A 25,118-nucleotide genomic window follows, 5' to 3' on the forward strand; every position below is an offset into this window, starting at 1 on the left:
GGGGCAATGCGGGTCGGTGTGGGGCAGAGTGAGGAAAAGAAAGAAAGAAGAGAGAGAAGAGAAAAAGGAGATGTGTGAATGGTTGTCAGGTCTCCCCAAACATTTAGCTTGCTTTGTTTTGTTCATTTGTGCTTATCTTCCCCACCTATTTCCTAGTGTTTAGCTTCTGGGCAGACCAGCGAGCCACCCTCTAAAAGGAGGAATCTGGGATCACAGCTCAGGAGGCAGGTGGCAGCAGCCAGGTGGCTGGGGTGCTGTGGCACGGCGGTAGTCTTCGTTTCCCTGACATGCTATCACTCTGGGTGGCGCCAAGTCAGTCTGTGGTCCTCTGATGGAAGCTTTTCTTGTTAGAGGATTCACTCACTAGGTGAATGGCACATGTTTGCCTCAGTTTTTCCATGGTAGAGGTGGTAAGGACAGTCCTCTCCTGCCCTAAAAAGTTCATTTCTGACAAACCCACCTGAGGTCTATCCTTGGGGTGGGAAATTAGCAGGGGCTGCGTATGCCAGCTGACCAAGTGATGAGTCTGCCAGGTGTCTGGGTCCCCCCTCCAGAGCATGAGGAAGTGGGTGTGGAGGGGGGATAAGATGAGTAGGCTGAAACCTGTTTGTGAAGTTTTTGTGTGTCAGGCAGTATTGTCTCCATACTGTTGAGACCTTTCTGCAGGCCTTGACTCCAGATACCCAGACCCCAAACTCCAGCACCTCCTCTTCAGTCACCAGCACCCTGCAGAGCCCTTGGAATTGTATCTCTGGTGCTTTCACCACAGATGTTTATTAAAGACCACTAACAAGGAAATTCCTTCTGTTACCTCCAACTTTGGCTTTAGATTGTTCTTAAAAATTCCCATTACTCCTTTTGTGCCTTTGGCATTATGTTTCATAAAAATTTCAAACTAGTTTCTATGAAGCCTCTCCAGCAAACCAAACAGTACGCACCACAGGGAAAATAATTTCCCCGCCCTCCCCAGGGCTCCCGAGGGTCATTCTGGCTTTTTCATCTCACAGCATTCCATGCTTAGAAGCATCATCCAACAAGCGAACAAGCATGGGAGTGAGTACATGCTCTGAGAGACATCTTGTTGTGACATGAACTGATTTAAAAGCAAAATGGCAGATTGGTAACCAGTGACACAATGCGGTGGAGAGCGCTGTTAGAACATGCATGCACCCCCAATGTGCTCTGTGCAGTGTGGTAAGAGACAGAAATTAGTTGAAATGGCTGGGTCATGCAATTATTGGGAAAGAAGCTGCCGGGGAGAATAACAAAGTGTGAATACCTGTGTAGGTCATAGTTTCCTCCATCTTTATTTCCTGATATAGGAAAATACAAGAGTAATTTATGTTAGCTTTAGAACTCATAAAACCATTTGCTATGTAGTTTTCCACGCATGCCGCCTAAATCCTAGAAAGAAACATATTGTGTTAAATATAGACAGTGCCGGAGTCCACCAGAACTTTTCTTTTAGGTTCAGAATTAGTATTGAATGCTACAAATAAAATGGTGTAAGATAAAACAGGTAAGAGTTTGCATGAAAAATTGGTGGAGTCAGGAAAGGAGAGCCCATTTAAAAGCAGTAAGAAAAATACTTCCATGAGGGCATGTAAGTCTTGGTAAAAGTTAAATTCTGGTTATTTTTAGATAAAACACTTGGAAAAAAAAGGGCAAAAATCATCTCCCTTAGGAATCATCTAGAGGGTGGAGAGGACTACTATAAGCTTGATGGCAATCAGCCTCCACCTGGTGTGTCATTTCACTGAGAGGCTCTCAGATTTCACCGAGCAGAGTTGTTATGTCATCACCAGTAAGTGCGCTACAATATCTGGGGCAGAAATGGGTGTACTATTTTTAGTGCCTCTAAAGAGTTTGATTTAATTTCAAGACCTTAGTGGGCTGTTGCTGTTTGTAAGGTTTGAGGAAAAGGTCAACAGATAAGCAGGGTATCTGAAAAGATTTTTGCTGAGTAGGGTCAGGGACCAAAAGACAATTTTTGAAAGTCAGGACTGGACTCCGGCTGGTGACTGATTTCACTAAGGTGTGAATTAAGAGGTGTTGACTGATGGCTGCTGCGTGACCTTTCTCACAGAATTTAGAACTTCTTATGGGACTCTCATAGCTCAAAAGACTTCAGGACCCTACAATAGTGAAAATGACAGGTGGTGATGCTGATCATTTGGGACACCCCCTCCTTCAAGTCACATGACCCAGAGAGCTGCTCCAGGAAACTCAGCTGCACAACAGAGTTCCTGCAAACTGTTCCCCACGGCCTGTGAGTCTAGCTCTTTGCCCTTCTGGGATTGCCATGCTATGCTGACGCCAATGCGTTGCCAGCTTCAGCTCTTTCTCCTTCTATGGGCAGCTGGTATTTACATTTCTATAGGAATTATGAAAAAATAATATTTTCTTCAACTGAGAAAGAGCTGGGACAGACACTGAAAAGAACTGCCTTCCCTTGAGCCAGAGGAGAAATAAGTTAAACACTGCAGACCCGGGAGGGAACATCTGGCTGATTCCATTCTTATAGGCCCTTTTATACATTTAGATTCCAAGACAATTAATCACTCAAATATGTCCAGTTTCCAATGGAAATACTGGCTAAAGAAGTGTAATTCCCTGAGTCATGGGCAGGGACCCATCTGGGGTAGCTTCAAACTGTGTTAAGCAGAAGTAGGGCATTGTGTGTTTCCATCAAATTCTCTTAAAACAGGATACCCTGGGTTATCTCAAGGACATACTGTGACTATTGACAACAATAATAAATAAGTCCTCCACACCTTCATCCCAGCTTCCAGTGGATGCTTCTATCAGGAATTGAGATTTACTAATAGAATAGGCCTGTGGGAGTGACTGGAACAAACACTCACCAGATCTTTTGGCACATTGGAGATTTTCATTAATGTACCCAGAGCTGAATTTAGAGGTCAATTTATGTTTGAAATTGCCTGAAAAGTTTTCCCTGTCAGGATCCCAAACTATGTGTGTCTATGCAAATAAATGTTTTGAAGGCAGAAAACTTGATAACATGAAGAATTTCTCAGGTTTTATAGTCAAAAAATTTTTTTTCCTTACCAACTTCAAGGCCCTTAGGTCTTGGGTTGCACTGCTTATACCCCTGACAGCTTCGGAGCTCCATCAGTTGTACGTGTAGCTGATTTAAAATGCCTCGTTCCACCGTGTGCACTGTATTTGTGAGCTGCAGATGAAGAGGCCAGGACAACATATTTAGGTTCACGTTCTGATTATTCTATTTTCAACAACCTTCATAAAATGAAAACATATTGACCTACCTGATAAGGATCTGTATTCATATCAAAATACTCCAAAAAGCCAGTGGCAAACTCACAGAAAAGAAAATTATGTGTCTCATTAACTGTACGCAAACACCAGTAGGTGTTATTGTTAGAACTCGTGCAAGCACAGAAAGATCCCACTGTTGGTAAAAAGAAAAACAAAACAACAAAAAAAATGAGAAAAACATAGGCAGGCTGGCCATTCCAATGTTTCCTTATCTTTAACCCTTTTAAGGGCCACATGTTCTTTCTTGTAAATACTATGTAGTTAGATGTTAAAAACAACTATATTATCACCCCTCTATACTGCTGTGAGATTAGGTAAAAAATGGAAAAAAAATTTTTATCTTTTTTTTAAAAGGAAAAAAGTGATTACTCAAGAAAGAGATGAACTGGTGCCCAAGCTTGTTCTGTGTGTCAGATGGCCATGAGTCTCAAATGCGGTGAGGCCAGAGAGGGGATTCCACCATGAGGAGGGGTTTGGAGAAGGCTTGAGCCCAGCTTAGTGGATTGAGGGATGATGTAGTTTGTGATCACTGCAGACTCTCTAAAACGATTTAACATGAGATGGGCTATGACCATGAACATCTCTTCTACCATGCAGAGGTTCACTGGTTACCTTGTGAACAGTTACATAAGAGAACATCAAATTTAAAAAACAAATCATCCACTCTTCTTTTACAAAACGCAAAATTTCTAAATTTGCTAACCTTCCCTTCAATGAAAACTGGATTTCAGAAACATGGTATCTAGCAAATATTTTTATAACAACTGGGATATGTATACTTAAATGCGCATTCATTGTAACTATATCCTTTGAATATATAATATTAAGTCATTTAATCTTTAAAATAACCTTATGAGATAGAGATGATTATTAGTCTCATTTTATAGATGGGAAAACTGAGGCACATAGAGGTTAAGGAATGTGTCCAAGATCACAGGTGACAAATGGCAGTGCTAGGGGTCACCCCAGAGCCTGCTGGAGACCAGACCCAGCAACCTAGGCGCCCCTCAGAGATCTTCACACTCCTGTTTAGGGAACTTCATTAAAAGCTCAATGCTATGACTTTAAGAGTTCACTCAGCCTTGATGGGGCTGTAAACAGAAAGATAAAACAAAAATTCTCATGGATAAGCCCAACACCCCAAGAATGGTCTGTGGATTTGGGGGAGTCTCTAAATCCAAGCTTGAGAAACCCTGACCTGGGGGATCTGCTGTGAGCCTTTCAACTGGAAGGTTCAGTATCCTGGCTACTCGTGGATGGTAACCCTTTAATCTGATGATGTGCCACAGAGTTTACGATATTATTTCAACATGGCCTCAGTGAAGACTGGGCACAGGCCACTAAAACAAGTGCAAGTATTAATTTTAGAGTTAATTGTTATTATTCCATATCATCAGCAAGTCTGTGTAAAACCCAGCATTTTATGGCATCCTGCAAGCATGGCGAGAAGTACTAAGCGAGACTGAGAATAAATAGGATATGGTCCCTGCATTGAAGGGACTTTTACTTCTTTTTATTATACATAGTGTATGGACTTGAAATAAATCAGAAATAAAAACATACTTGGAGAAAAATTATTCATCCTTTCGTTAATTTCATTACAGAGCAGTCTTACTAGGTAGGAACTCTGTCAGGGGCTGGGCATTGTGTGAAATAACATCATGAGGAGAAAAATGCAGGGAGAATCTGGCATTTTCAGACAAAATACCAAAAAAAACCTCTAAAGAAACAGCTAATTTTTGGCAAAATGATTTGAGCTGCCAGTATAGAAAAATAATGTGATGCTCTCCTCATGAATTAAATACTTGTGCGAGATGGGTTGCTATGAATCTCACACTCGTGTTTAGATTCCTGGTGTTACGCTGCTGAATTCCTAGTCTAATTACTGTAGAAGGAGTTGCAGTCTCTCTGCATGGTGGCAGTAAGCGGCCTTTAGAAGGAGCAGTTAATACAAAGTGGTAGATGTTAACTAAACGTGCTGTGGTGATTATTTCACTCATGACTTATATAAGTCAAGCCATTATGCTATTCACCTTAAACTTTACATGGTGCTGTGTGCCAGTTACAGCTTAATAAAACTGGGGGACAACTTCTAAAAAACAAAAAATTCCAAGCAAAAAGAGCCCCGAGCAACTTACAGTTCCAGAATGGGGCCGTCTGCCAGTGGTTGTTGTCGTGTGTGAAGCAGGTGAGGCCGGGGAGGCTGCATTCGTCTCCCTTCCGCTGCCGTTTCCTCTCCTTCCTCTCCTTCCTCCTCCGCCGGTTCTCCTTGAACAGCTGCAGCTTGCTGTCCACCTCCTGAGCAGCCTCCCTATTCCAACAGAAGGAGCTTCTTAATGATCAGAGAGCACTTTGTCAACTAAAAACAGGATTGTTGCCATGAATCTTTCACTTAGATACTTAGATGCACGATGATAAACATACAATAATAAACAAACGACCTTTATTTCCCACGGAGAGCCCCAGCCTATGTGATCGGCACTGAGGAAGCCAAACTCAGTAAGTGACAGCTCTCAGAGTTTTACTGAGCCTGAACTGATCAACATTTTCTTCCTTATTTACAGGTAAACATTGATGGAAATAAATGTCAGAGTGAATCCATGGACCCTGCTAGCCACTCGGTTTGGACAAAGGCAGCTTCTTGGTGGCTAAGTACTTATCAGCGATAAAATTAATGGTTGGCTGACTTGGAAAGACTTTTCTGTTGTTTTTATCTTGGTTTTCCCATAAATGACTTAACTTTTGTTGAGGCTTAAAAACTAAATCTCCTTCAGGTGCAAATTCTACTATTATTTTAAATATACGTATATTTTTTCCAACTTTCAGAATTCAACACAACTGCGGGCTACTCTTTGGAACCTAATTAAGAGAGCCCCCATGTCCCAATCACTGTCCACGGGAAGCAGTGAATGGAATGAAATTCAGCAACCTTGCCAAACACGGGCGGAGCGCACACTCGGAATCAGAGCAGAACTCTCACGGCTCCCCAACAAAAGATCCAAGCGCATTGCCAGGGTTCCTGTCAAGGTGTGGGCTTCAGTTTCAGCTTCAGGAGCTACAGGCCCTCCCGGATGAATCTGCTTCTGCGGAAGCAGCCCCACCTGGCTCACACGAGTCCCTGCTGTAGTAGAAATGCCCAGTGGATGGTCCTTCCCTCCCAGCAAATATGGAAAATGGAGAGTTACTTACTTGAATGGGTGAAGATGGCTCTTCAATTTCTCTTGCTTTTTTACACCTTTCTCTTTAGTGTAATAGCTGCAGGCAAGAAGATTAAAAAGTGAGTCTTCATAATTGTGCATTTGATCAAAACAGTTCGTTTACATAAAATGTATCTAAAATTCATTTACATAAAAAGAAATAAAAACAGGAGGTAAGCAGTTATTTTGCTGTAAATCTCTTAGTTTACTGGGACTTTTTAATCTTCTGCTTAGGTTTATGTCATATTTGATCTGACCTAAAGAGTTTAGATCTTTACAATGTATGATAATGAATTCAACTGATGAAGCTTTCTATTGGTATAAGAGAATGGACCCTAGTGCTAACCCTGTGGCTTGTGTAAAACTGAGTTTTTGGAAAGGAGACCATGGAATGGACGCTGGCTCACCTCTGTTTACTACAGCCACATTCCTCAGGCTTTCTTCTCTTTAGGTGTCCTCTCACTTCTCTTAAATTCTTAATTTTATCTTGCAAAGCTTCAATCTGGAAAACATGTATTTGAACAATTACATGTAAAGGTAAGGATTTTCTATACTAAGTACCTTTCTTTTTACCTTATTTTCTGTGCTCCATAATTACAGCTATTCAGGTGAGATGACTATTGATTTGGAAACACACTGGGCATAGAATATGTCTACCTCTCTATTCCAACTGACGTGTTATGGATAAACATCAACACATGTCTCATATGTAACTGAATCACTTTATCACAAAGGTTTCAAAAGGCATTGAGTCAATCTGCATTCTTTCCTCACCCTCCATTTTCAGTCAGGACTATCACATGACTGGAGAAAGACAAATACCTGGCTATATTCTATTTTTTACATAATTATAGAAAAGATGAAGTGAACACACAGGATGTCCCACCAGTCTGGACTGTGTACCCCAGCCACAGCCATGGCTGACCTCTTTATCAATGTACACCTTGTGGTCCTTCCAGGCTCTGGCTGATTGATACAATTCTCTCTCACAGTGGATTGTATCATTTGGAAGAATAAAGCACCTGAAAAAACGAACAAGCAAGAAACATCAGCAATAGGTTTATATTCCAATATTTAAAAACATTAGAAATAGCAAAGGAATATAAGTATTCTCTAAACTCTTCATTTGGATGCAAGTAGTCGTTTGCAGCTGAGCCACAGACAAGGAGACGTGGGAATGTCTCCTGGCTACTGGTGTGGGCAAAACATGGTATTGGAGAGAGATCACTAAGGTCACCTCTCAAGGCAGCATTCAGTATCCATGTCCCTGTGGACAGATACCAAGACACCCTCAGCTTTATAAGTCCCACCAAACATTTTAGGAAAAAATGAGGTTTTCACAGGTATAATGGAAATAGCTTGTTTGCAGAAATGTAGAGTTGGAAGGGGGTCATTCATCCCACAGGTTGTTACAAAGGGCCTGCCTGAACTGCCCTGGTAAGTTTGAAACAAAGAAACAGCCCCAGGAATAGTGAGAGAAACAGATCCCAGTCTAAGTCTCTTAGCACATCACTTGACAACTACAGCATCGGGAGACGGGTCCCAAAGATCAACTCCTGGCAGGGCTTGTGGTACTCTGCTTCTCTCCAAAGTGACAGAAATGAAAGAGAAAACAAAGTTCTTGCTAATAAATTCAGAAAGAAAATATTTCTCTATCCAGAGTGACCAGGTTTCGGAAGGAACTGAGGAACCAGGGTGGCCCGTTCAAGCCGAGAGGGAACGGCCGTCCTTTGTCTCCACGTGCTCTCTGGGATCAACCTGGACAAGGTCGATGCCCCAGCATCTTACACACGCCATCTCTCTGGAAGCTTCTCCCTTGGACTGTGTTTTGTTGCTGAGGCCATGATTGTATGCCTGCCCTGAGCCCGTCACCACGCAGCGCGGAGAGCCTCTACCAGCCCGGGCGATGGTTTCCATCTGCTTTCTGACTCCCACACAGGTAATTGCTCAAGGGCAGAACTCCACGCCTGCCAGGCCAAGATGCGACAGAATCACTTTGGCTGAATTCCCAGCTGCTCAGCCTTAATGTGAAATGGGACCCAAAGCACGCGTCCAAATATAGAACTGTTTGGACATCTCGCTGCTGCTTTAGCCCCCAGCACCCTACTGCTCAGTGCTATTATGTTTTGTAAAGGTGACTGATAAGATGGGGGATGACTTTGAACTCAGCCCTTGTGAACGCCCAAGTCTCCCTACTTGTGTGTGACTCGGACGGTGGCGGGTAGGCCCACGGCACTGCCTCTGTCGGCCGGCATCGCGTCCCCGCCGCCGGTAGCCTGGCGACCTCCGGGGCCCTCGTGACCTTCATCGTGACGCTTGGCGATGTTTCTTGGTCGCAACACTTGCAGTTCTTCTTCTTCCAGGTTTATGTCATATATTTCACCTTCAAATTCGACTGACAAGGAACGTGTCTGTCGAGTATGGACAAATCTGGGCTTGTACTCTGGAAATAAGGGACAATATGTTAATATGGATGTTCAGATATAGTTTGGGAGGAAAGAAAATCATCATCTGCCTCGGTGAGCATTTTGGGAAAGGGCAGGCAGTACACACTGCATTGCCGAGGGACATCACAGTGCCCTGGACAGCCCACTGGAATTCACGTCGGGAGGGGTGGGCTTGCCCTGGCTTTGCAGAGCAGTGATGGATGGCAGGCTTCTCGGGGCCTCAGGCCCTTCAGCCATCAGGTGATCTTTTCCACCTATGGCAGGAGGTGAACTTCTACCTTGAGTTCTCAACATGAACTGATAAGGCTGTGTGTTTAGATAAAACTATATTCCCACCTATGGTATTAAGAATAATAATGGCTATCATTTATTGAGATTTTACTATGTATAACTCACCTTGTACTTATCTCTAATCCACAGTCTTGATAGTCATTATCATCATAAATCCTTACATTAAAAAACTTACCAGATTGTCAAAACAGGCTCATGAATTTGGCTTTATTATCCTCATATTATGGATGAGAAGAGAGAAGCTTCGCCAAGGTTATACAGCCAATCCCTATGGGAGCCAGGACTACAATCTATCAGATTCTAAAGACTACAAAATCTTCCCACTACACTGGGTTGCTTTTTCAAAAAGGTAAAATGTTCTAGACACCTTCTATTTGCACTAAGAAAAATTAAGTTTTGCAGATGCTTTCATCAGACAACTGACTTTTAATACTTGGCATGTGGGGAATAAGGCCAGCATGCTTCCTGGTTACTATAGACCACTGTCAGGGCTCGAAGTGTGCTAGATAATGGCTGTAACACGCAAACATTCATCCCTCCTTACCACATGCTCTTACGCTCTGGAGGCACACACTCCCATGGCCTTTTCTCTCCAGCTGCTGCTGAAGTTGGAGAAGGGAGTGCACTGGCTGGGGAATCAGAATCCCCATGCTCTCTATAGAATCCTACTCTGATGGCAGTTTCCAGATGAGGAAATGCCAGTTGGCAGGTCACTGAGAGTGATCACCAGCTCTGTCACTGTGGAAGAGAGGAGAACCAACTCCTGGCTCTCAAATACCTAAGATTTCATGGGCTTGAAAAGTGTCTCCAGACCTCTCCAGTTTGTGCTCAACATTGAAAAAATCAATGCACTTTATGGTCAGTGCTTGTAGAAAGACATCTGTCTTCCAGAGAGAAGAGGCTGCCCCTATCTGTCAGCTGAACATTGGTAGCTAGCTACCATGAGGCAGGTGTCAGAGGGCCTTGTCCCTTGGCAGTTTTCCATTTGGTATCTCTGTGTGAATTATTAAACCTGGCATTTTCTCTCACGTGGGAAAGAAAATCTCCCACATCAATGGTTCTTGGCCTTTTAGATTATGGGTTCCTTTAAAAACTTTTTAAAAGTTGTGGACATCCAGAAAAATGTGCGTACATACATGGAGTATACTTGAACTTTAAGATAAAATGTTAGCTGACTTTTGATCCCCTAGAGTCCATCTGTGGAGTCCAGGATAGAAAAATATGTTCTAAGGACTTTCATCATTCTAGTGAACGATTTTATTTCCTAATTTTGGATGCGGAATTGAACTGTATGTATTCTGCTTATTTCCAAACTGGTATAGAAAGGAATTATTACAGAAATGGCACTTTTCATATTGTGCCACTAGGTGGCAGTAGACTCTCATTCTTTCATAGAAGGTGTCCGACAGCAGGTTTTCGTACCTATATAATCACAGGAATCTCAGAGCTTCCTGGTAGAGTTTTGATAAAGAAATGCTAGGCAATGTTTTTCATATGGAATTTGACTAGTTTGACCCTGCCACTCAACACCAGAGAAGTTAAAAAATATATATATTGTCTTAAAACAGATATGCCTTTAAAAAGCATTTATACTTTTCCTATTAGTTAAATGCACAAACACTGAAAGCTTGCATTTTTCTTTTCTTCTTCTTCTTTTTAAGTAACTTAAGGCAGACAAATCAGGACATTAGCATTAAGGTAAAATAAAACTGACCTTTTGCCCCTAACCATGCCCTTTTGCCCTTTACAGCTCTTTTTATGTGTGTATGTTTGTGTCTGGAGCTTTTACTAAATATATTTTAATACTGTGCCTAACTGAAAATGTTCACAAAGCAAAATTTCAAGTTATCCTAGCTTTCATATTTTAAACAGAGCAATTATTTGCTTTTAGCCCTGCAGCTGTGAACTGACAGTATCTAAATGTAGAAGAAGCCAGCCTGCTCTCTCTAACATCCATTTCCAAAAGCCTTGGCCTGTCGCCAAGAAGGTCACAGTGTGTGGCTTACTCGGAGTCCCCTGGTTTCTTAGAAACTGCCTTTGACTCTTCCTCTGGCTTCTGCTGGCCCGATAACCAGACTCTCCACAATTGCACTCTTTGTCCTCGCTGTGGAAGCCGCGAGAGTAGAGGTTCCGCGTGCTCTGCCGGATGGAGAGCAGGTCACCAGATCCTTTGCACTTGTGAATCCGAAGCTTTCCAGACGCATCCTCAATGCACTGCCACTTCTACAAAAGCCAACATGAGAGTGGGTTACCGATCCCGATCCAGGTGTTTTTTATTAAGCACTGCTGTTTTCATTTTTAGGAGACTGGCAACACGGTTGAAGAGAGCAAATGAAGAAAGGCAAGCTTTTAAGTGATCCTGCCATACATTGACTCCCAGTTCTCATAGTTATTTCTTTCACTGTAGGCAAATACAGATGACAACAAAATCACTGGGAATCAGAATTACCTCACTGACACTAGAGCCAAAAATTGATATATAAATCCTCAGCATCCAGACTAAACAGAGCCTTGAGTGAAACATGGAAAAGACCTTCATTCACCAAGCCACCAAGCACAGATGTCAGGGCTGCTCTCACCAGAATGCTCTTTCTCTGGAAAAACAGACTTGGTGGCTTTGTTCCCTGCCCCTGAATGTCTAACGTGAGCCAGGGAGGAGGGGTGCGTGAGGAAGACGGAGACGCGCTTCATCTGAGCCCATCACAGGGTGAGTCAGCTCTCACATACCCCAGACAGTTAGCGAACGTGTCCGGTTTTCTTCCTGCCTTTCCTTCCCTTCTACAAACGCTGCATACCCAGCAGAGCAAGCAGCTCCTGCAGAGACATTGTTCACCTTCCCAACAAACACACCTGGGGGAGCAGCGTTGGGCTGCCTTATGCTGAGGGGCTACAGGCTCAGTTCCAGATTGGTAAGCCACGGCTGGGTCCCGGTGCCCCCATTGCTTCTTGCGTATCAGTTTGGCTGAAATAAAAGCACTTCACTTTGGGGTCATTTCATGGGATCCTCCACATCTTACTTAAAGACTTGATAACCTTCTTTTAACTTGTTATTTTCCCCTGCTTCTTCCTGAAAATGGTACATTGGGAAGCAGGGAGAACACTGACCTCAATTTCAAGTTGACCGCGGTTGTTACAACACACTGTAAGGTACTGCTCTCAGACATATGTCTTTTTTTCCCCCTTCTTTTTATGAGTATTACCTATGCACAATTATTTACTGATGCTTTGCTTTAAATGGATACATTTCCAAACCATGGCCAAAACACCAATACCTGTAAAGTTACGTGTTTGTTGTGCCAGTTGTGTATTTCCAAATACATATAAAAATAAATAAAAAATTATTAAATAAAAGATGTACTTTCATGCACCACATAAAATGACCGCCTCATACCCCCTTGTTTGGGGTAGCATACTTTGGGTTACATCTTGATTTCAAAGTGTCCTATTGCAGGGTGAAGTTTGGCCAAGAGTCGCAGATGGCTTGGTCAGCAGACAAACGGCATTCATGTACAGAATGGTGTGCAATCATTCACCGTGGACCAGGGTGCAGAGTCGTGGTTTGTTTTCTCTTAAAGGAATTATGTGCCTATAATAAATGTTGAGTTATCAGAGCTGCCTTTGAACTCCTATCGTATAGTTCCCAAATCGAAGATCTATAGGGCTTGCGCTATGATTTTGCTTTAGCCCCATTTACTTTTGGTGCCCCTGAGTTTGTTTTTTCAAGACACATCAGGTGACAACCTTCTTTCATGGGTTGGCCAGGATATCCAGAATGTTTAGCACCTCCATCCAGAGAAGGAGGCTCAAGAGAAAGGCAATACAAATAAGAATATAAGAAAATCTGAGTGGGGTATGATTTTTAAAAAAAAGACCTGAAAAGTGAAGCCAACTTGATGAGGCAAACGGGAGTCATGTCAGATTGCTGGTCCTCATGATCGGCTGGACATCAGGATTCTCAAAAGATCCTGAGGTAATTCTGATTTAACTGGGTTTAAGTACAACTGCTTTAGATTTGTACCTGGTTACTGGACCTCTGTGCATCTGGAACTCCTGCTGGGGGTGGAGGCAAAAGGCACGTATTTAGGTCTAAGTAGCTCGGATGGGTGAGTCTCTGAGAGGGATGTATGTATTTCGGATGTGGGTGTGGAAAGGAAGATTCACCTAGAAATGTATTGATGTAACCAGGTCAGACTCAAGCTGAACCAACAAACACTACTAGCTCGCCTACACTGGCAGGACTACGGGCTCTACTGAAGAGTAACCAGTTCTCCTCACTGTCTCCCTACAGTTAGCTAACAGGTAACGAAACTTAGTTTTCATAGTTTTAGCAGGAAACTGCAGGTGGTCTAGTCCACAGTTCTGCCATACAACTTGGAGACAAGTGATTTTCAAGCTTGGGTTTGTGGCACTCCCAGGATATTCCATTTGGTGCGAGAAGGTACCATGAAATGCTCAAAAAAAGTCTCAGAAACTAATACACAATTCCACTAAGATATAAGCAGATGGTGTGTAGAATTCTTGCTGGTGTAATGTGTCATCAAAATGATAACCTTTCAAGCTGCAGAAAGGCTGGGATCAGTGGTGTCGAGTGTCTGTCTCTATCTGTATCTGTCTTAGATCCAAACTGTATCCACCCACCGGGTAATCTGTACCTCAAGTATTCAAAAACTAGGAGTTGACCACTTTGTGCTTTATATCAACAAAAGAAGTGGCCAGTGGATTCCCAATTCACAGCCAAGCAGAATCTTAAGAAGTACTCATTTTCTATTGGAGAGAAAAATGTGGCTGACTGTATTCTCGGAAGATATGGCCTTGTCTTTTTGTGCTTCCAACTTGAATCAACTTTAGTATAAATAATAATTTTTACAACACAACTACAGCAAAAACCTTCCTTATAACCACTGTGCATGATTTTTTGGCTTGGAAGAGCTGAGGCTATAACTGGATTCCTGTAGAAAACACACTGTAAGCATAATTTTTAGTGACTTAGCCTATCTGGAATCCAACCTGCATTTTCCCATTGGCCAAATTCCTTGCTGGTGTCCTTTGGGATAGACATGAAGGGGAGGAGTGTTTCCTTCCCGAAGAGCTGGATTTAACCAAACCTGAGGTCTGGCACTGTCCTTGGCACTGATGACGTATCATACAAAGTAAAAAATACATAATATATGCATGTATATGCACACACACACACTCACATATACTATCTGTGTGCGTATACCTACACTCATCCCTGTATAAAACAAGAGACACTGACAAAAATGCCAATTCTTTTCTATGCCATGGACCTTTTGAATAAGTTGTAGACCCTACTAGATAGAGTAATTAGCTAGAGGCTTTGAAAATCTCCTTAGTGGCAAGCACACAAGGAATTTTAATGAAATGTAATTATCACACATTTGCCACAGTCATCTCAGTGTTTGATATCATGACAATTTTTATGGCTGAGTAATAAAAACCTTGAAATGGCTGCAACTAACACGGTCATCTTACTTAGAGAGCTTATAGACGGAGACAAAGAAGAGAATTTTTAAGGGAATTACTCTGAAACTCATGCCTCGAGCCATTTAAATGGTGAAAATAATGAGAAGAGACAATTTTGCAATGCAGAAGAGCTTCAGGAATTAGAAGAAAGCATAAACTCCGGTGAGGTATCTGCTAATGGGCCACAGTGTTAGCCTCAGAAATAAGCTTTGTTGAACAAGTGCCCTTACAGAAATACAGATGTCACACTTTCTCACTTTTATCTATTCTCTGGAAGTGTATCAGTAAAGTAGTTACTTGGCCAAACCCAAGTGTCTTAATCCAACCACTCCCCCCTTCTGTAAATTCCTTACTCATTTGTACCAATAATTTAGCACACATTTGGTTAATACACAACTATTACTGCACATGTACTGTAGGCGAGGTGCTAGATAAATGAGTAATTTCATAAGTTACTATTATTTCACTTTAGCCTTTCTGACTACACTGGAACTAGGAATTCAGGGCAGGGACCATGTCTCATGGTCCTGAATTTTTTCCTAAAGTTACTCAACATTGAATCACTCTGTTTAGTAATTACATATTGTGTTTTTGATTGATTATATATGCCTGTATATAAATAACACCTGATGAAGAAGAGAAGATTGGTAATTTTGGGACAAGGACTCATGCGTGCAGCTAGTCTGTTGGAATCAAACCTAATGAGAAATATGCCCAATGCCTTTTAAACAATTCCATTCAACACCATCTTCACCTCCATTGTTATCATCTACTGAACTTTCTCTGCTGCCGGGTACTGGGCTAGGACGCTTTGTACACATTTATGCACTTACTCTTCACAAGAGCCTAAAGTGCTGCCATACTTCATTTTTTGGAGTAGGATGTTGTCACCTATATGCTGCCTGGGACTTGGGAATAGCATTTTATACCCATATTGATGTGGCTTAGTCTGGACTTTTAAGCTCGAAAAGTCTGGATTGGAATATCAGCTTTATCACATTGCTAGGTAACCTTGACCAAGTCAGCTATACAATCTAAGCTTGGGCAGAGTCGTGAGCATTAGGGACGACATATAGGAAGAACTCAGCACATCGTAGGTACTCAACAAAGGCAGCTGCTATCATTATTATTATTAAACACACACACACAGTTTATTACTTAAAGAATTTGATCTAATATAAACCTGATGAAAGGTAGCCATTTTTAATGGAGACAAGTATTGGGTTAGGGATTTGAAGACCTCAATTTTAATTTCTTTTTTACTGATAACTATGGCCTTGAGCAAACTGCAGAATCTCTTTGTTCTTCCAGATTCCACATCTGGTAAAATAAAACTTGTGCCTCCTGGCCTTAAGGATATGTCATGAGAATAAACTGTTGAGTGTTTTTGGAGTTCTGCCTTATATGAAACCAGAGCAGTCCTATTATAATTGACCTTTAAAAATGGTCATCCAATCCTTGGGCAAATTAATATTTCCTAGTTACAAATTGTATATAACATAGTAATTATTATTTAGTGGGGAGACCGTGACTTTGAATCACATAGTTCTGGTTTGAACTCAGACATGTCGCCCTTCTAGCCACGTGACTTCGGTGAAGTTACTTTCCCATCTGAGCTTCAGTCTCCTCATACTTATAATGGCCACTGTATCTATTTTATAGAATAGTTTTCAGGTGTAAAGTGTTCCATGTAAAATGCCTAGCACAATATTAGATGATGATAAGACTCTGGTTCCTTTCCTGCAGTAACCACTAGATAATCATGATAGTTTCTATATTTTGCATTGCATATATTTCTCAGATTAATTAAGAATGTTCTATATTCTGATTTATGTGGCTACTCATATACATATTAATAAGGGAGAAACAAAATTTGGCTACAACTTTTTCAAAAGTATATTTGCAATGAAAGCTTCATTTTATACACACACATTAGTTCTCCCCATTATTATACATCATATTATGTGGATTTGGTCATAATGCAAGTCAAATCATGTTCTCTAAAATGGAACAACCATAAAGTAATTTTCTGATAACCCAATTATCCTTTAGGCCAGTACCAAATTCATGAAAAGCAGTTACCTGCTTATGGACATGTGTTTAGAACTTTCATATCAACACTGTGGAATATAAAAAGACCATATAAACATCCTTATTCAAACCATTGCTCAGCTCAAGCCACTGTCAAATTTTATCACAAATATGAAGCCAAGTTACGTGTGCCAAGGAGACTTATCTCTCCTTGGGACAAGACGGGATGGGGGAGGGAAAGAGGAAGGGAAGGAAAATCAGGAGAGAGAGAAAATGTTGCCTTCTTTAGAGTTTAATCTGACAATCATTTGTAAAATTCAACATTGGAACATTGGGAAGAAGTATGGTTCTTGCAGTTCAGGGAAAATAAAATTGGTGAAATGACCTTGGCCAACAACAGATAGCATCGTGTGTTGAGGGCTCACTATGTGCCAGGTACTGTCTCAGACACTTAATACATTTAATCCATCTAATCTTTACAACAAGCCCCCCTGAGGCAGGTACTATTTTTTCCATTTTACAGATGAAGAAACTGAGGCAGAGTTAGGTTAAGTAACTTGCCCATGTTCACTCCCAGTTGCAATCCCAGCTGACCAGGACACCAATAAAAAGGAGAGTGGTTTGGGGGTAGAGTGTGAGGCTTCAGGTGGGCCTCTGTTGAGGGGACAGCATTTGGGAAGCCAGAGGAAACAATCTCCATGCAGATGAGACTGTAATATTTAAGAGACAGGGAGGAACGGAACCTGGCCAGAGGGCGCTGAGTTAGGGAATAGTTGGGAGTATGACGGTGTCATTTAAACAGGGCAGGGCCACATTCTGTATTACATTTGGAAGCGAAAGGTTTGTCCCCAAGTTTGTTCTTCTGACTTGTTTGGAACATCATTAAATATGGTTTGACATTTAACCCTGCTATTTGCATTTTGAAAAATGCACAAATGCAAAAACATCTAATTAAGTAGATGCACCATTATTCAGATACATCCCTCCGGGCAGGTTGAATAAGGGAGGAGGCAAGGTTTTGAGGCTGACACATCTGTACTGGGCCTCCGGGCAGACGGAGAGTTCAGCCAAGGAATGGTACTGGGGACTCAGCCCTTCTGGCCACACCCTCTGGTATCAGCAGGGCCAGGGGGAAATGTCTATGAGCCACACTGTGATTTTAACCAGGGCTCAGTGAGTTTCTGGAAATAGGCTGTCAATTTCTGGCAAGCTAACAAATCTAACCAGATCTTACCGGAAACGTCTTTTTATTTCTGTTCTGCAACTAGTCACAAAGGGTCAGAGAGATGGATGGTCAGAGGGATATTTTTGGGATGAGAACATAGATCCTGGATCTAAACCAGTTCAGTCAATAAGTTATGTTCTAATTTCCTTTGTAATAGTCTCTGCTTGCTCATTTTTTCTGAATTTTAAACAAATCTTTCATTTTATCTGATAAATAATAGAAAGGCAAACTAAATAGAAAAGATGCTAGAATTCAACAACTCAACAGAAGGGCATGATATTTGCTGTATAAAAACAAAACAAGCTACTTTTTTTCCTCTTAAATGACAGAGAATATATAAACATACTTAAAAATTGAATGCCCAGAGAATTTCTTTTATATGACTCCTAGTGAAGGAGCCAACAGCTATATCTAGAAGAAAAACAAAACAAACAATAATGTTTACCCAACATGAGTGATTCTCAATCTTGGCTGCTCATAGAAATCACCTATGAGTTTGAAAAAGAACACCACCGATATCTGGGTCCCAACCCCAGAGGTTCTGATTTAATTTGCTTGTCCTGGGACTTGAATGTGAACATTTCTAAAGCTGCCTGTGAGATTCTAATGTACAGTTATGGTTGAAAACCAGTTCCCCAGAGGTTGCAAGTGGGTCCTAAATCCATGACTTCAGCCAGGCAAATGCCACATATACTTTCAAAGAGAAAATCTACGTTTACATTTTGTAGAGGCAGCATGTTCTGGGGAAGAAAGGATTGAACATGACGTGAAGAGATGCAGATTCTGACTCTGGGTTTGTAGCTTAAGGGCTCTGGATCTAAATTTCCATATTAGGAAAATGCTATCATTCAACTATATTCCTAAGACTCCTTCCAAACTTAACATTCCCTGATTGTTGGCCTCTGGTTCTTAACCATGTTAAAAAATACAGATGCTTTGGCCTCCACCTCCAGACATTTTAATCTGATTGGTCTGGGGTAAGGCTGTGCACCTGTATTTTCAAAAGCTGCCCAGTGAATTGAGCATTACTGATTTGTGTTCTCTGTTGAACAAAGTCTCTTCAGACAAAAATTGAGATTTGCACATGAGTGTGAGTCTGTGTGTTTCATTTGTACATAAATGTGCTTGGGGGTATAATGCCAGCTGACAGAGTGGTGGGAATGCACACTCAGCCTTATAGCAATTCAGGAACATGGAAGTAATGCAAACACATATGTCCATGCTGTCTTAATTAGTCCCTGCTGGTTGTTGTGTTCACACAGTGAAGAAGTGATGCCAAATGTCTGGGACTCCAGCCCATTTTAATTCCCTGTTGGCTTCATAGGAATGAAAACAGCAGGTATGATGGCCTGGAACAATAACAACACCCAACATTTGCACTTTGCTTTACAGTTCATCTAGAATTTTATGTATATGATATCACTTAATCCTCACAAGATTGAGATAAATTTTCTTTATTTGACAGATAGAAAACATGAGACTCAGGAGGAATCAAATGTCTTGTCCCAGAACATGCAACTAGAAAACAGTGGATGCTGACATTCTAACCCAAACCTTTGACTTCAAATTTCTCTTCCCCTTACTCACTCTATTTCATGCATCTACACTGACCGTCCTGAAGAATCCTTAGGTGACATTAGCCATGGGTGTGTGTGGAAGAGGGGCATGCACTATCTCTTTGGGGATTGGATGTGAAAAGAATGGGGCTAATTGTGCTGATTTATCCTCTACATCCCAGGGAGGGTCCCATCAAAGACAAGATTATACTGCCTTTAAAGGAAAGCAGTTAACCTTGGTTAGAGGAAGAGATGATGGGCACAGGCTGGGTGTGAAATCCATGTCAGGAGAAGGGATTCCAAGCAGGTTAGTTCTAGCTTAGCTGTCACCTTGATCCTGAACAATACAATCTCATTATTCTGGACATTTTTCTTCTGTTTTTATAAGTCACTGATATTGTAACTAAAAGAGAATCTTCAAACTAGCCAGACAGAAAGAGCAAAAGGCCAAAACATAAAGATTCTACAGAACACAACAGAGCTATTGGGTTTGACCCACAGATTTGATAACCACCTTGAAGAGGCTCAAAATTTCCTTGAGGTTCCCAGATTCTTAAACTGTGGTTTGAGCACTACCTATAGAAAAAAATACCATCAGAGGCATAGTAATTTTTTATTCGAATTTAGGCACTTCTAAAAGAGATTGTTGCTAATGTTCTCATAGATCCATATGATAGAATCTAAATTCAGACTGATTCACATGGAAATAAAACAGCAGAGGAAAGTTCCATGGAGCCAGATATTAAAGCATTCCATGGAGGCAAAACAAGTTTAGGAAAATATGCGAAAGCAAAGTGAAGTTTTTAATACAGTTAGCATTGAGCACATGAGTGAAGAGCTTGTCCCAAAGTACCATAATCCAGTTTATGCGACATTTGTCCTTTAGGGCATGTGTTAAAATTTCAGTCAAGCCATATGGTTTGCAAAATTATATACTGAAAGGTAGGCAGTGTACCTTATTCCCAAATGGTTATAATGCTCACACTTGGAGGGCTAAAATAGTAACAGAATCACCAATTTGCATAAGATATTTTTAAACTGAACATTTTCAGCTCCTGAATAAAAGTAAATCAGTCTGTTGAGGCTGGCCCATAAAAATCATTTTAGAGCTACAGAACAATTCTGAGGTTTTAGTCATAATAATACTTAGAGCTTCCATAAGAAGGGTTTGAAACCATCAAATTAAAATATAATGAATAAGCCTAAGCTTCTCTACTAAACACTTGAAATTAAAGACTTACTAGAATGCCATGAAGGCCTGCTTTTATTCCTTCCTTCAAAAACTCTCTGTCCCCATCCTTTTCTATTTCAAAGGAATTCCTGTATACAAAAAGGCAGGAGGAAATATGGAGAGTACAAGGATCAAGCTGTTGATTGTGAATGTCTATTTAATAAGATAGATATCATACAATAGGAGGATAAATGAATGAGGCCATTTTAATAATAACCAGGCTATCCAGTTATGAATCTGGTCTCTTTCCTTCCATTTTGTTCTAAACTGCAATGACTTAGCCAGAAATTCAGGTCCTCTCTCATGATGACACTGCATTTCTTTTAGCTAGTATAGATTTCAATCAAGAGTGTTTAAAATAGTTTGTGTCCATATATTCTCATTTTCCTTTCAAACAGGTCTGTTTTAATTGAACACATGGTTTCTCTTTAGTTCTCATTAATAACGGTTGGAGTTCTGGTTAGCCCTGAATTCTGAAGTGATATTTCTATTAACAAAGAGGATTATTCTGATGAAGTATTTGATGCCCAAAATTCTGTAAGCAGATGTAGAAACAATAAACAAGCAGAACATGATTTTCCTTTTCATTCCCCAATCTTGGTCATAGATACTGTCCTCCTCTGTGGGTTGATGACATCTGACTATAGTCCAGGATGGGAAGACCCCAGTGTGTCTCTTAGGGTGCTCACTGCCCAGAGCCTCAGCATCTGTCCATGATCTTAACTAAGTAGCCTCTTGGCCCTTCTTGATGACCAGTTAACAGGAACCCCAGGGATAGTGACTTCTTCTTAGATGGAATGAGTCTCTGATCTTTCTAACCTGGCTACCCATTTCATGTATCTGATGTCTTGAACTGGTGTTGGCTAACTGGGTGTAAATCTAGAACTTTCTCTGAGGGTGCCATCTTTTTTAAACGGAGGGGGCCTGCAGTGATGAGGAGGCCTAGTTTGCATCGGTCAAGGAAGAGGTGTTTCAGTGAGTACTCTGTGATCACCATTAAAAGCCTATTTATACATAAACGTACATTATTTTACATGCTGAAAAAATTTTAAATTAGAAATGGTAGAGTACCTAAGTGGTGGTGGACAAAAGCTGCATCACTCACCTGCCCAGGCTGTTCACAGGCTGTTTGGTACCTGGCCTGCTGGCAGAGTTCTTTGACCCTCTCATATTTGGGCAAATGATTTGATTGTTGGATATTCTTGCTGGATTCTTCCTTCTTTCGCAGAAATTTCCTTTGACAGAAAGGGAAGTTTCTTATGTGATAAGTGATCTGAATTACTTTGCCTGAGTCCTGCCGATTCTCTTTCTTCCCTGGGATATGACTCCACATTCTTCCACAAGATTCTTCTATTTCTCCACAAGAAATATATGTTAAGGCTCTGTCCATAGGAGTTTAACATTTGATGAGTCTTTTGTGTAACTTACAAGGGGTACTATGAAGAGGTCAGACTAGCAAGAATCATTCTCCCCCTAAAGCACAAATTCCAAATCTTTGGGCATTAATGTTTAAACTTAACAATTATAGAAATGCTTTTCTCTCAATGTATGTATGGAGATAAACAAGTAGCATTGTCAATCAAAAAGGGAAACATAGAAGTGACTCTGGAAATAATTACAGTCTCACATATTTGCATATTTAAAACTAGGAAAGACACATAAGGAAAAGAAGTAGAGAGGAGATGCCAGGCAGGACTTGGGAAGGATGGTTGAAAAAGTCAATTGACTGGTCTGATTAGGAACCAAGGCTGAGAAATGCAAGCGTAAATACATATCCATGCTTGGATCCAGTCTTAAGATAATTTATTCTTTACAATTCTGATGCAACTATCATTACTCTGTTGGCCAGGAGAATGAGTAGCAAACCATTCAACCTTGTGACTACGCTTAGAAAATCTGAATGCTTAGTAAACCAAAATAAGGGGAAAAATACCCAGCAGGGAGAGCTGCTCACTAGGACTGGTTCCCAGAAGCACCCCAGGAACTAATAATTACCCTCTTTCCACGAGGAATGTATCACGCCAAATTTTGGCCTTCTTGTTTGTTCGAAACCTGAAAGCAAAATAATAATATTTACTGTTGGCATCTGGCTGTTTTTCCAAATGGATCTGTGCTACCAGTTTATTTAAAGAAACACCTCTCACTTCCCACAGACCATGACTGCATCTCCATCAATATACTGCTCACAAGCAGCCGAGAAAGCTCAGCTGGTCTCATTCTCACAGCAAAACACACTCTGCTTTCCTTCTTTCACTGCTACTGGCTCTGGGAGCCGGCTGGGGCTGGCTGGACGAAAGAGAACTGACACACCTGTTACCTGGCTTTTCCAAGTCCAGAAGCGTGAGGACAGACTTGCCATCCACATCATAAGGTGTGTCGAGCCCAGCGATATCCAGGATCGTAGGGGCCAGGTCGATGTTGAGAACAACCTGTGGGACACTGAAAGGGACACACGGTCATGCCCCAGCCCCAAAACCAGTGGAGGTGGTACTGAAGGTCATTTTCTCCACCCTATGTCTCATTGGCCTTTAATGTTTCTCCCCTTCTTGGCTGATCTCTTAGCACTGAGTGGCTGCATTTGGCCAGTGGCTGACTGGTCAGAGGCAGTGGCACACAGCACGATTAACTGACTCCTACCCGCAGAGATGGCGTTACTCCTGAGCTCTGGCCAGTTTTATAGGATGTATGCTTTCTTCTAAAACCTGCTAGTCCATAATCCCTATGTTAAACTGGGGCTTAAAATAAAATAATTCTTCTAAAAAAGGACACAAGATTTTTATAGTTGAATCCAATTCATGATACCTAGTCTTTCTTACATAAAGCCTTTAACTCTAGATCTGACAATTCCAAGGTGTTTCTAATAATCTGAAGAGACATGGTAAGATTCCACAAAGAAACCTTCCTACTGCCACTACCATCACCTTCTCCCCAGGATGGAGTGTCACGTAGCAGATGAGGCACAAGGATGAGTTCAGAATTTCTGGGCTCTGGGTCCCAACACTGCCACTTCCAGAAATGGGGGCGCTGAGGGTCACTTTATACTGTCAACCTTCTTAACTGTTAAGTCAGGGGTCCAGGCTAGATTCTCTTAAAGGGTCATTCCAGATTTTGGATTCTACTTGCATTGTTTACATTTACTCTTTCTATAATAGTTTCATGTACACAATTTCACTTTATACATTCTGAGGTGATTGGTAGAGCATATGAAACCTATCTTATGATGGGAAAACAGAGACGCAAAGTCATGCAGTGACTTGCCTAAGGTGACAGAAATAGAACTCTAGTCCTTAGGCTTTTATCATTTAAAAGAAAATCATGCTTTTTAAAATTTAATTTTCTTTTTTAAAAAAAATTTTAATAGTAATTTTTGTTTAAACTTAGAGGATGGCAAAGTTTGTTTTTTACAAAGCTGGGTATCTCTGATTCAAAGGAAATGACAATCTTCCTAAAGATCACATTTTATGTCTATGTACACAGTCCCATATGATCTGGTTTCTAGTCAATTTGAGAGAATTCATCATTGACACAGTTATGTTTCCTTTCTTTTTAAAGAGTATGCTTTAGTTAACATGTGGTCGGGGGAAAGGTTTTCATCTTCTTAATTACCAACCTACATACACCCTCTTCTGTTTGGGATGAAAGGAAACCAGACACGGAGACTAGTAATTGAATTATCTCAGACATACATGAGCTATGACAACTGAATGTTTCAAACAGAGAAACACGTACGTTGATCCTGGTTCTACACTTGGACCACGAATAAAGAAAGGCACACGGATGTCAAAGTCATATGGCATGGATTTCCCCTTGACCAGCCCAAACTGCCCGATGTGGTAACCATGGTCGGCAGTGTAAATGATGTATGTGTTCTCCAGCTCTCCCGTCTCCACGAGCATATTATATAGCTGAAATACAGCACAGAGACAAGTCAGAAGCAATTGTGATGAGGCAAGATGACGATAGTGTTGCCACAATTTACCCCAAATCTCTTGTCCATTATTTTTAAAAGGCAGGAGTTGCTTTAATAAGGCTAACAAACATGAACATTTCCCATGTTTTCTTGTTGCTTACAGTTCTGGAAGGAAAAAGACCAGTGATACAGTTGAAACAAAATTCTTGATTATGGCACATTCTACTTAAAGGTTTGGTTCACCTATTTTGGGGGAAAAAACCCCACAAAACAACTTCCACCACCTCACTTATAGGTTTTACTTTGAAAAATCCATAGTTAAAGCAAATTTTAGTATCATCTCTTATATCTAGTTATCAAGGGTTTAAAAATAGGCCGCTTCTGAGTCTGATCCCACTAGATCCAGCCTTTAGGCATGTCTTTTCTGGCTTCTATTTTAAAATTTGAGA

General features: G+C 41.1%; 1 protein-coding gene across 11 annotated transcripts in view; it reads right to left on the reverse strand.

Moving 5' to 3' along the window:
* Positions 1-25,118, reverse strand: part of SULF1 (sulfatase 1) — a 165,649-nt gene that overhangs the window by 17,523 nt on the left and 123,008 nt on the right. For 10 of the 11 annotated variants that reach the window (XM_057498002.1, XM_057498004.1, XM_057497999.1 and 7 more), the window contains 13 exons: positions 24,489-24,664; positions 23,070-23,198; positions 22,755-22,811; positions 21,865-21,994; positions 11,239-11,455; positions 8,691-8,937; positions 7,420-7,516; positions 6,902-6,996; positions 6,487-6,552; positions 5,436-5,608; positions 3,288-3,430; positions 3,070-3,193; positions 1,280-1,313 (listed from right to left, as the gene is read on the reverse strand). In XM_057498002.1, coding sequence (XP_057353985.1) covers positions 1,280-1,313; positions 3,070-3,193; positions 3,288-3,430; positions 5,436-5,608; positions 6,487-6,552; positions 6,902-6,996; positions 7,420-7,516; positions 8,691-8,937; positions 11,239-11,455; positions 21,865-21,994; positions 22,755-22,811; positions 23,070-23,198; positions 24,489-24,664 — 1,688 coding nt within the window. The remainder of the gene's footprint in view (positions 1-1,279; positions 1,314-3,069; positions 3,194-3,287; positions 3,431-5,435; positions 5,609-6,486; positions 6,553-6,901; positions 6,997-7,419; positions 7,517-8,690; positions 8,938-11,238; positions 11,456-21,864; positions 21,995-22,754; positions 22,812-23,069; positions 23,199-24,488; positions 24,665-25,118) is intronic. The other variant, XM_057498006.1, reaches the window with a different exon arrangement.

The sequence above is a fragment of the Manis pentadactyla genome, chromosome 3 (assembly GCF_030020395.1).
Source record: "Manis pentadactyla isolate mManPen7 chromosome 3, mManPen7.hap1, whole genome shotgun sequence".
Taxonomy (NCBI): Eukaryota; Metazoa; Chordata; class Mammalia; order Pholidota; family Manidae; genus Manis; species Manis pentadactyla.